The sequence below is a fragment of the Callithrix jacchus genome, chromosome 19 (genome assembly GCF_049354715.1).
Source record: "Callithrix jacchus isolate 240 chromosome 19, calJac240_pri, whole genome shotgun sequence".
Classification (NCBI taxonomy): Eukaryota; Metazoa; Chordata; class Mammalia; order Primates; family Cebidae; genus Callithrix; species Callithrix jacchus.
The window spans coordinates 34,918,545-34,930,835 of NC_133520.1; the positions used below are offsets into that span (position 1 = coordinate 34,918,545).

General features: G+C 41.7%; 2 protein-coding genes across 3 annotated transcripts in view; both read left to right on the top strand.

Moving 5' to 3' along the window:
* CR2 (complement C3d receptor 2) overlaps positions 1-6,059 on the top strand; it is a 38,060-nt gene extending 32,001 nt beyond the window's left edge. For both annotated transcript variants that reach the window (XM_008985590.5, XM_008985591.5), the window contains 2 exons: positions 2,315-2,423; positions 5,311-6,059. In XM_008985590.5, coding sequence (XP_008983838.3) covers positions 2,315-2,405 — 91 coding nt within the window. In that variant the 3' untranslated portion in view covers positions 2,406-2,423; positions 5,311-6,059. The remainder of the gene's footprint in view (positions 1-2,314; positions 2,424-5,310) is intronic.
* Positions 6,060-11,707: 5,648 nt separating this feature from the next.
* The window catches only part of CR1 (complement C3b/C4b receptor 1 (Knops blood group)), a 178,290-nt gene continuing 177,706 nt past the window's right edge, over positions 11,708-12,291 (top strand). The window contains 1 exon segment of the mRNA XM_078357041.1: positions 11,708-11,936. Coding sequence (XP_078213167.1) covers positions 11,801-11,936 — 136 coding nt within the window. The 5' untranslated portion in view covers positions 11,708-11,800.

Sequence of the window (12,291 nt, forward strand, 5' to 3'; positions counted from 1 at the left end):
ACTCCAGGTAACTCTGAGTGGGGGGATGACCAAGTCATGCCATCTAAAACATGTCACCAAAAAGCTCTAGCAAAATTTCTTTAGCATGCCAAGTCCCTGGATCTATCATTTACCCTGCCACCAGTGCCATCTGATGCCATGACTCAGTTATATAATGTCTAGCCTAGACTCAGACATGAAGGGATTGCACTGAAATTATGTACTGAGGGTATCTATGAACCTGGGCAGTTTGTTCTAGGCTGGGGGCAGGAGGGTGGGGGTTGCTTACGGGGTTCTGGCTGGGCTGTACAGTTGGCATATACTTAGAGTGTAGAGTTTACCAGAGTGTGTGCCACAAACTCTGTTTTCATGAATGACTTCAGGAAAAAGTCTGTTCTGTGGCCAAATAAGATTTGGACATACTGCATACTGTATGTTTTCTTGTGGAGATTCACAAAGGCCATGAGAATATTTAATAGGTGGTTCTTTGCTATCAAGAGGACAGGATTTCCATAACTTGGTGGTGACTTGCTGGATGTGGGGAGAAGGAGGCACATAGAATGGCTCACAGGAAGGCAATGAGGTGGACTCCCTGACTCACTAAAAGTGGAGAGGGGCAGGTTTGTGGGGGAAGATGAGGAGTCCCCTTCTCACCTGTTACTTTGAAGTACTCATGATTTATTACTTGGAAGATGGGGCTGGACTCAGGTGGGTAACAGTTAAATCACAATGGAAGCTATCGGACCAAAAAGAATGGAATAGATAAAAATTGAGATGAGAACAGACCTCAGAAGAATAGTAATGTTCAAAGGGCAGAAAGTGAAGGAAGAGAGGCAAGAGGAAAAGTAGGAGAGAGTACTGTCACGGAATTCAAGGAGAAAAAGGTCTCAAGAAAAAAAATAGAGATGTCATTTGCAGGGCCTTCCTCATAGGAAGTTCAGAAGATAATTTCAGCCAAGAGTAATTAGAAATGTAAATATATGGAAAATAGAATCTCTCTTTCCTTCATGCTGCTAGGTTTGCTATCAGAGCATTGCATGTGTATAAAAATTTGCAAATTTGGGTAATGCTTACAAGTGCAAATAATTTATAAAGTTCCAGTCTATTATTGTTTACTAACACGATTTTATCATATACTATACTTAAGTGCCTCAGCTGACATGAACCAAACGTATCTGTTTAACTGGATTCCTAGGTGTCATTCATTTGTTTTATTTCCAGTTGCTAACCCACCTCAATTGATTTTCCAATCATTGGTATAGACATTTGAACTGCCTTAAATGCTTTTTGTAAATGAGATGAGTAATCATTTAAAAATGAATGTCTAGTGACAAAATTCAATATTTTTTAAAGGCTGTCCAAATATTTGAAAGGGACTTTGCTATTTTTTTCTAGTCATCTAAGATATTTTAACAAAGCTTAAATCTCACATTGACCTAAAAATTACTGTTTTGTAATCTTAACATTTCTCCTATATGCAGAACTCTTCAATATTGTAGTGAGTGACCTGCTGTCAGTGACCTTAGCAGTATTCTTTCTCCCCCAGTGATTTTGTAATACCTTATTTCAGAGCTCTATGTCATAGTTTAATCACATTTTATTGTCTTTTACTAGTTCTGGCAAAGTGGCTTTAGAAGCACAATGACATGTGTGTGCTTTCAAAGAAAGAAAGTAAAAACATTCTCTTGAAACTCGTTTAAAGCTTTTCAGTTGAACTAAAAGATTGGTTCCCAAAAGGGTAAAATTATGACCATATTCTAAAATAAAAACTTCTTTTCTTCAATTTGGATGTTGTAATTGTTAGTCATTAAGTATCCTGAATCTAGGGTAAAGCTGCCTCGTGTCAGCCTCTGACTAGGTCACTTACAAGCCTAGAACATTATTTTTTTTATGTGCCTATCCAAAAAGTGGAGTTACAGTGTTTACACTTCGTAGGATAAAGACAGTAAAAATGAAATCATCACAGAAAACCAGACACTGTGTGTTCTCACTCATAAGTGGGAGTTTAACAATGAGAACATATGGACACAGGGAGGGGAACATCACACACTGGGGCCTGTCAGGATAAGGGGCAAGGAGAGAGATAGCATTAGGAGAAATACCTAATGTAGATGACAGATTGATTGGTGCAGCAAACCACCATGGCACATGTATACCCATGTAACCTGCACGTTCTGCGCATGTATCCCGGAAGCTAAAGTGTAATTTAAAACAAAAAATAAAATCATCCACAAAAAGTGCTTACCACATGTTGGGAATTATTGAAATCAAACAGCTGCTACATTGAATCATGGTCAGTGAGTAAAGATACTACTTTTTTCTCCCTTCTGTTTAGCAATTATTGTACAAATACAAACCAGAAGGAATCTTTTCATTTAGAAACACGGGAAGTATATTCTATTGATCCATACAATCCAGCGAGCTGAACAGATGACAAACTGGTGGTATGTAATGAAATGGAAATATTCTTATTAATTTACATGTAAAATTTCCTTCAACTTGTGTTTATCAATAAGCATAGCACTCATGGTATATATGTGGTTCTTACTTTTGCACAAGTCTTTAGTAGTCGTGCATAGCAGTTATTCATTTACCTACTTCATATTGCAAACTAATGTTCCTAGTTTTTTAAATCTATTCATCCATTCAACAAATACTAAATAGCAAAAGAACTAAGAACAAAATAAATAAGATGATAAGCATTATAAAGAGAAATAATGAAGTAGGCAAGAGGGATAAAGAGAACAGGAGAACAGGGTGGTTGCAAGGGAAGTCCTCACTAAGAGAATGGCATTTGAGCAAAGACTCAAGAAAAGTAAAGAGCCAGGGCCGGGCCTGGTGGTTCATGCCTGTAATCCCAGCACTTTGGGAGACTGAGGAGGGCAGATCACTTGAGGTCAGGAGTTTGAGACCAGCCTGTCTAACACTGTGAAACCCTGTCTATACTGAAAATGCAAAAAGTAGCCAGGTATGGTGGTGTGCACTTGTGGTCCCAGCTATTGAGGAGGCTGAGGCAGGAGGTTCATTTGAGCCTAGGATGTGGAGGTTGCAGTGAGCCAAGACTGGACCACAGAACCCCAGCCTGGACAACAGAGCAAGACTACCTCTAAAAAAAAAAAAAAAAGCCAGCCATGCAGCCATACTGGGGTGATGCATTTCAGAAAGTAGCCTCTGATACTATCCGGAGAAGAATCTCAAAGTAAGGTGAAGAAAGAATTTTAGGGAGGTGGGAATGATCAACTCTGTCCAGTGCTGCTGGTAGACCAAGAAAAGATGAGCCCTGAAAACTGATCATTGAAATTCAGCAGCATATATACATGTATACACATGTGTGTGTGTATATATATACATATATATGTATGTGTATATATGTGTATTTATATACGTACATATGTACATATATATATATACACATATACACACACACACACACATATATTTTTTTGAGACAGGGTCTTGTCTCAAATATACATATATATTTCAGGATCTCGCTCTGTCACCCAGGCCGGAGTACAGTGATGTGATCTTGGCTCACTGCAGCCTCTACCTTCCAGGTTCAAGTGATTCTTACGCCTCAGCCTCTTAAGTAGCTGGGATTACAGGTGAGCAGCACAAAGTCTGCTGGTGAACTTGACAACACAGTTTTGGAAGAGAGGAAGGAGGCAGGAGCCTGACTGGACTGAGCTTAAGAGAGAATGAAAGGAGAGAAATTGCAGCTATCAACTACAGACAACTTTTTCAGGGACTTTTTCTATAAAGAGGAGCAAATAAAGTGCTAGCAAAAGTAAAACATAAAGTCTACATAAAATATATTTTAAGATTGGAGAAATAGTGGCTATGCTCTATTTCAAAAGGCTGATAGGAATGATCTAGTAGAAAGGGAAAGAGTGATGGCAGGAAAGAGAGGGAAGAATTGCTGGAGCAAGGTCTGGGTAAGCTAGGAGGAGCTGACCTTAGTTGTGTGGGCTTAGTAACAGGACCGAGGGCAGAATCTGCAGGTGTGGATGAAAGCAGATTAGGAGCTGTGACAGGGAGTGAATGTGGGGAAGTTCTCTTCTGATGATTCGGTCTTCTCAGTGAATAAAAAGCAAATTGATCAGCTGAGAGAGAGGCTGGGAAAGGAGATATGAAAGAGTTAAGAAGAAAAAGGAAGACATTAAATCATAAACTAAGCATTGAAGACTGAATGATAGGGGTACAGAAAGGTGGACAGGCAACATGAGATGTGCACCTGAGGTTCCCATGAGAAAATGGGGATGAACATTTGAAGGTTTACTCTGTCCAGGCATTATGCGATGGACTTTCATGCCCTCTCTTATTTAGCCATCAATACCACTTTGAAAGGTGGGTGTTCGCTCAGGATAATACCAAGATGAAGAAATAACAGCCAAGAAAACCTAGGCTAAAAGATTCTCCTGGGCAAAGTCTCAGGACCAGTCATTGGCAAAGGTGGAATGCAATCTCACGTCTGACTTTAAACTGCTTTCTCCTACATAATCTATTAAATAAAGATACCACCTCTGTCCTCCTAGAACTTATTTTAATAAGACAAATAAGACCCATGCATATCATAGGTAATAACATGTACCATAAACAAGGCATAGAAAGTCTGTTATGGCAGCTGAGGAAGAAAAGGTAACTGCTGGCAAGTCATGTAAAATAAAGATACATCAGGAGGACCATGCCAGTGACCTCTAAATCCAAACCAGTGCGGTTACAGAGTACAGCTAGCACATAAATATTTGTTGAGTGAATACATGAATGAGAAAGATTATTGCTTTCATTTCTCACTCATTTAGTTTAATTCACATTTATATGAATATACGTAAAATGTAGTTATTTGTTCCAGATCATGTTATATGAAAAAAGACCTTTCAATAGAATATCTTTTTTTTTTTTTTTTGAGATGGAGTTTGGCTCTTGTTACCCAGGCTGGAGTGCAATGGCGTGATCTCGGCTCACCGCAACCTCCGCGTCCTGGGTTCAGGCAATTCTCCTGCCTCAGCCTCCGGAGTAGCTGGGATTACAGGCACATGCCACCGTGCCCAGCTAATTTTTTTGTATTTTTAGTAGAGACGGGGTTTCACCATGTTGACCAGGATGGTCTCGATCTATTGACCTCGCGATCCATCCGCCTCGGCCTCCCAAAGTGCTGGGATTACAGGCGTGAGCCACCGCGCCCGGCCAATAGAATATTTTCTAATAGACTTGATGCTTCGTTGGTTATAACAATTGTAACTGGCATGTAAAAAGAATGCTAGCATTATTTAAACTTTGAGGTGCACCGCTGCTATTCATGCTGCCTACTAAACAGAAATGATCTATTTTCAGTGTGCCTTGTTGCTGGGAATTCAATGGAACATTGATTAGGAAGAAACTGCTCTATTATCAGCAAGTCTCTTTATATGGTCTCAAGATCAATGAAATGATTTTGTAAGCTGTCACTTCCTATATGCACTTATTCTCAAGAAGAACACCTTTATGGTAAAGAAGGAAGCCCAGTTTCACTGCCATATGCTCTTCAGGGACTTTCCGAAGCCTCGCTTGTGAGATGCCTGAAGCCAGACCACGACTATAAACAATTACATGGCTCTAAAAGTTTCACCCTTTTTAAGGAAGGTATAAAAAGAGCTGTCCTGGTGTCTAGACCTGTCTTTTTGTAAACACCATACTCAATGTTATGATGTGCTTTTGGTTATAATGTGGTTTTTATTATCCAAGTAAACGATAAAGCATTTCCTGGGGTTGCGATAGGTGTAACTTTATTGGGAAGTATGGTTTTATTTTGACAGTATCTTTATTCTATGGTGTTGTTAACCATTTCAGTATTATCCTCACTTGGTTTGAGTTCTTCTCACAATACTGTATATACTTTGCCTTTCCATAATCACTCAGTGATTCCAATTTGCACAGGTTTTTTTTAAATTTTAAGAATCAAATTTTAATCCTAAAGATGTGATGTACAATTCAAGCTTTGGATGTTTCCTTAGCAGTTCTGTGATAAGCCCTACTTGCCTGTAAATTTTCCCTTAATAATATGTACATTAGTCATTCAAATAAATTGTAATTGTAAAAAAAAACTACACACACACACTTGCCTTATTTGAAATCTTGAATAATAGTCTTAGGGATCTTAGAGTTCATAATTTAATAGTTATTCATTTAGGATCCCATCACTTAATCCTGAAATGAAAGTCATTTTAGCCAAACTTTCAACCCACAAATTCAATTTCCTCACCCTCAAGATTTTCTCTTATATTTGTCCAGCCAATACCTTCCCGGCTCACTCATCCTCTCCCACCACACCCTTGATATAGATATAGCTGCTAATTTTCTCCGTTCCAACATTTAAACTATTGAGAAAATAAAACCTTGCTCACTGGTGACCACACATTTTACTCTCTCTACCTTCCCCAGACTAGTTATGCTGTTCAGCATCTTTTTTTATTCCTGTTTTTAAAAATTGTGATTAAAAACAACATAAAATTTACCATCTTCACCATTTTTAAGTGTACAGTTCAGTAGCATTAGATAGATTCACATAGTTGTAATGCAGATCTTCACAACTTTTTCATTTATAAAACCAAGACTCTATATCCATTATATAATAACTCTGTATCCCCCATCCCTTCAGCCCCTGGCAAACACCATTCTGTTTTCTGTTGCGATGAATTTGAGTACTCTCAGAACCTCATATAAGTGAAATCGCATATATATGTCCTTTTGTGACTGACTTATTTCACTTAGCATAATATCTTCAAGGTTCATTCACGTTGTAGCATGTGTCAGAATTTCTTTTTTTTTTTTTAGGTTAATAGTTCATTGTGCATATATGCAATTTGTTTATCCATTTATCTGTCAATAGACATTGGGTTATGTATTTGTTTGTTCTTACATTGCAATATAGAAATACCTGAGACTGAGTAATTTATTTTTTAAAAAGTTTTAGCTGGCTCATGATTCCACAGGCTGTACAAGAAGCATGATATTAGCATCTGCTCAGCTTCTGGGGAGGCCCCCAGAAAACTGACAATTATGGCAGAAAGTGAAGGGGGAAGCCAGGCATGTTTTAGATGGCAGAAGCAGGAGCAAGGGAGGGCGAGGGGAGGTGCCACACACTAGAACAGCACCAAGGTGCTGGTGCTAACCCATTCATGAAGGATCCACCCCTATGATCCAATCACCTCCCACCAGGTTCCACCTCCAAAAACTGGGGATTACAATTCAACGTGAGATTTGGACGGGAACACAGCGTTCTTCTGAGCCCTCCATATTTTTTCAACCTCTGCCTGTTACCCAATTCCAAAGTTGCTGCCACCTTTTCAGGTATCTTTATAGCAATGCCTCACTCCTGGGTACCAATGTTCTGTATTAGTTTCTTCCCACATTGCTACAAAGCAATACCTGAGGCTGGGCAATTTATAAAGAGTTTTAATTGGCTTATGTTTCCAGGATCTGTACAGGAAGCATGATGCTGACTTCTGCCCACCTTCTGGGGAGGCCTTTGGAAACTCACAACCATGGAGGAAAGCAAAGGGGGAGCAAGGCATCTCATACAGTGGGAGTAGGAGGAAGCGGGGGGTAGGAGCTACACAATTTTAAACTGCTAGATTTGGTGAGAACTCGCTCCCTATACAATACCAAGCTAAACCTTTGGTGAGAAATCCACCTTCATCATCCAATCACCTCCCACTGGCCTCTCTCCACTGCTGGAGATTACAATCTGACATGAGATTTGGTGAGGGGACAGATCCAAACCATATCAGCTTGTTTCCACCTGTTTAATATTGTGAATAGTGCTACTATGAGCACGGGTGGGCAGATACCTTCTCAGACATTGGTTTCAATTCTTTTGGATCCGTATTTAGAAGTGGGATGCTCTCCAGCATCTTTTATTCATGTACAGTCAGCAACACTTTCATTTCCCCACATTGTCTGTTCACTCACCTCAAACCATCTACTCTATTCTACATTCATGCCTTCTTCCATTAGGGGACGATGAAAACATCCGGGAGTAATTCTCTCAACTTCCTCTCCCCCTGCGCCTTCCATTATATCTACATCCACTCACCCTTACCTTCATTTCCATCTTCCACTTTTTACAGCCTATATCTTTCTCTTCTCATCCCTTTCTGTCTCTTTTGGGACAACTGTCCCTTCAGTTAGACCCTCTCTCATCACTGGCTCCTTCGTTCCACCTACAAACATCCCGAAGCCAAGACCTGCTGAACTGCATATGATAGAAATCCATCTCACACTGGCTTAAACAAAAAATGAATTTTACTATATTACATGACAGAAAAGGCCAAGGGTGTAGTGGGCTTTTGTTGAAACAGGAATAGTCAAAGCAGGCCTTCAGGAATTTCTTCTTCTGCTTTGCCTTGCTGGCTTCATTCTCTGGAAGAAACTCCCTAAAAACTGGCAAAATATTTGCTGACAATATCAAGTGGACATCTCATCAGCTTACAATTCCAGTACAAAGAGCGTCTCTTGTCCAATAAGTCATTCAAAAGTCCCTTCAGTAGCTCTCATTGTCCAAATAGGGTCACATGTACCCAAAGGAACTAGGAGTAGGACAGTGAAATAAACAGAGGGCAAGACCTGAGTTGCCTCCCAGCCTTGGAGATGGGGGTAGGGTTGGACTACCTCAGTGGTTCTCAGGTGGGATGATTTTGCCCTCCCAATGACATTTGGCAGTATCTAGAGACATTTTTGGTTCCTACAACTGGAGAAGGGAAGTGCTACTGGCCTCTAGCGGGTAGGGGCCAGGGATACTGCTAAACATCCCTAAGGCACAAGGCAGCCCTCCAGAACAAAGAATTATCTGGTCCAGGATGTCAATAATATTGAGGTTGACAAACCATAGTCTTCCTGAATCACAGTGAACTATAGGAAAGAGGGAATTTCCCAGAGGAAAAATCTAGGGGCAAATCCCAGAAGAATGGACCCATTTAGAGCAACAGATATCCACCTTCCCCTCAGTCTAAAAACAAATCTTCCCCGAAACCACCTATGTTTCTCTTTTGAACTATCTCTCCACCACCAAATTTTCTGAAAGAGTGATTGACCTTGGCTGTCTCAACCATCGTAGTCATTCATTCAAGAAATTATGGAACCGCTTCTCTGTGCTAAGCATCAATTTAGGTCATGAGATTTGGCAGTGATGAACTGACATGTCCTCATGCGGCTTTTATTCTAGTGGGAGAAACACACAATAAGCAGATTTTCTGATGGTAATAAAATGAAAAAATGATAAGTACAGTTTTTCATCTATATAAAATAGGCAAAAAGGAAAGGAAGTTCTGAAGTAATTGCAATTTTAAATAGTGGCCAAGGAGGGCTCCTTCAAGAAGGTCTCATTTGAGCCAAAGAATCAAGGAGCTGAGGTAGTACCCATGCAGAGAGACACCTAAGCAAAGAGTATTCTAAGCAAAAGGAATATTAAATGGCAGGGGAAAACAAGAGAAAAATATACCTGCTGTACTTGGAGAAATAATTTGTTTGCATGCTGATGGTAAAATCCAGCAGAAAGAGGGGTATGATAATCCTGGAGAAAGTGAGAATTGCTGGTTTCCTTGAGTGAGTGGGAGCAAATTGATTCTAGGGCACAACTGGAGAGATCACCCTTAGAGAGGACTGTAAGCAGTGCACACTAACAGGAGAGAAGGAGGTTACATAGGCCAAATACAAGAATTTGGGTGGAGTGATGGTAGAAAATTGTAGATCTCTTTGATTGTTTCTATTTTCTCTATTAAAAAAAAGAAGCAAAGCTATTCACAGAGATTAAGAATGTTGGAGATGGTGTCAGAAAGAGATGTCAACATAAAAATATGCAATAGTCATTTAGGAGAATGGGAGAACAAATGGGTTAGACAAACAGTGGGAATAGCAGGCAGAAGGATAATGGTCCATTTGAAATTATTTGTCACTAAAGTAAGGCTCGTCATGGTGAATATGTGTCTTCTCCAGCCGCATTCAGTTTCACGGGTAAGGGAGCAAAATAATGGAGAATTTATTCTAACCAGGATTGTTTTGTCTAATGCCTATAATAAAGCAAGAAAGGGGTGAGGGAGCTGAAGGTGGATTTAAGATGGTGATTATAATGACAGAGTATGGAATTTAACCTGGTGGGGATGAAATTGAAGACACAAAGGGGATGAGAGGCTGAGAGAGATAGCAGTAGGAGCAATGGTCTGCAGGCACTGAGAAACACAAAGATTGCTGGATTCAGTTCAATGGCACTGGGGTAAAAGACAAGAGTAGTATTGGTGGTTAGAGAGTGGGATCATTGAAATCATCGAGGGTTGCAGTGAAGGTGACAAGTTTCAGAGCATGCACATAAGCATAAGTGTCAGGAGAGTGGAGGACAAGACCATAGACAGAGAAGAGGTCAAGGCCAGGGATTTGTAAATGCTATTGCTGTGAATGTTGAAATGACCAGGAGCTGTGGCAGGAGTAATAGTGGAGAAGGTGGCCATGAGCTGGGAGCTAAAACCTTCAAGGAATAAGGGGAGAAAGTAGATACTAGAAGATGGATACCAGCAGAAGTGGTAAGGATTGACACCTTCTGCTAGCATGTGATCTAAAACTAGGGAACTGAGCCTTCTCTTATTCTCTTTTCCTCAGCCTACTACAATCTGTTCTTCTCCCATTAGTCTGTTGACAGCAATTTGAAAGGATGATAGCAAATCCCTAAAAGAATGGCACTGGATGCACTAAACAGTGTGATAAGTGATATGAGCAAAGTAGACGTTTCTTCCAGAATCTTGGGAGAAAGCCGAATGGAAATCAATGTGCACAGAAAGACAAATCCTGTGTGGTAGCAATCATCTGTGGAATCCAACACGGCTCATCTTATAGACAGAGACGGTAGAATACTGGTTACTAGAGGCTGCGGAAGGGAGGGACAACGGGAGATGGAGAGAGGCTAGTTAAAGGGAACAGGACACAGAGACATAGGAGGAATACACATCCTTCATTTTAACCCTCTACCCGAAATCTGCCATTCCTCCATCCATATTTCTTATTACAATAAGTAGCACCACCATTCATTTCTAATCCTGGGGCTAACTCTTGATTGCTTTCTTCTCACCACCAACCTTAAGAAAGGAAGAAACCAAAATCCAACACATGAGCGACTATTCATTCCATCTCCAATATCTTTAATTGTCCACTTCATAAATTCAGTCAGGGCCGCCATCAAACCTCGCTCGGATGTTGGCAAAAGCCCCCTGACTGGTCTCCCCTGTCCATTATTGCCCTAATCTAGTCTCCATACTATACACAGATTTATATGTTGATTCCCTTTTTAAAAATCCTACAATGGCATAACATCTCAATTCAAGATAAGGAAATGAGTTCTTCACATTCCCTCTACACTGTACACATCGCCTGGAATTTCTTCGACACAGAGAGTGAGCAGGCATTTCATTAGCTGACCGTCCCACACACATTCTTGCAAAGAGGAAACGTCTAGCAGGGTGTTTGGAGCTGTTACACAATGTAACAGCTGCCGTCATCCACAGCTTTGTCTGGAAGCGCAGGGGCTCGCACGTGGGATACGTCGGAAGCCCAAGCAGGGTCCCGCTTTGCTGCCGCACCTGGGTCCGCAAGGTGGGCTCTGCGAGCGAAACTCGCTAGAAACAATGCAAATGGGAGTAAACATGACCTCGCCCATAAGGGGAAGCGGTCAAAAAGCATTTTGTCCCGGAACCCCGCAATCCTCCCCATATTCTGGGCGCGGAGCACAGCGATTGGTCACTCCTGTTTTCGCTGCGCTTTTCCTATTTCAATTTTCTTCGAGATCAAATCTGCTTTCCAGATGTGCTTGGGGAGGATGGTGGCCTCTTCTGCGAGAAGCCCAGAGCCTATGGAGCCGCCGGCGCCCCGTCTCCCCTTCTGCTGCGGAGGAACCCCGCTGGCGGTTGTGGTGCTGCTCGCGCTGCCAGTGGCCTGGGGTGAGACGCGGGCGGGCGTGGGGAGGCGCCCGGGTGGACCAGGCACCCGGGGCGCCACAGGGAACTCGCGCTCTGCGCTGCGCGCCTGGGTCCGAAAGCAGGTCGATGGGTGGACTGAGCGCGAGACCCGGCAGGGCGGCGGATCTGGGATCCTTCTGCGCACTGGAGACTCTCGCTGCTTCTGGGTAAGCGTGGAGTTCCCATGTGCAGGAGCTTAAGTCGTGCCCAGCGCAGAGGAAGGCGCAGATGCTGAGCTGGTGCCGCACGGAGGTCCTTGCCCTTACGTATTCATAGTCTAGGCTGGCTATAACCCAGCATGGCGTTGATCCTAGTGAAAGGGGACGTGGGGATCCGA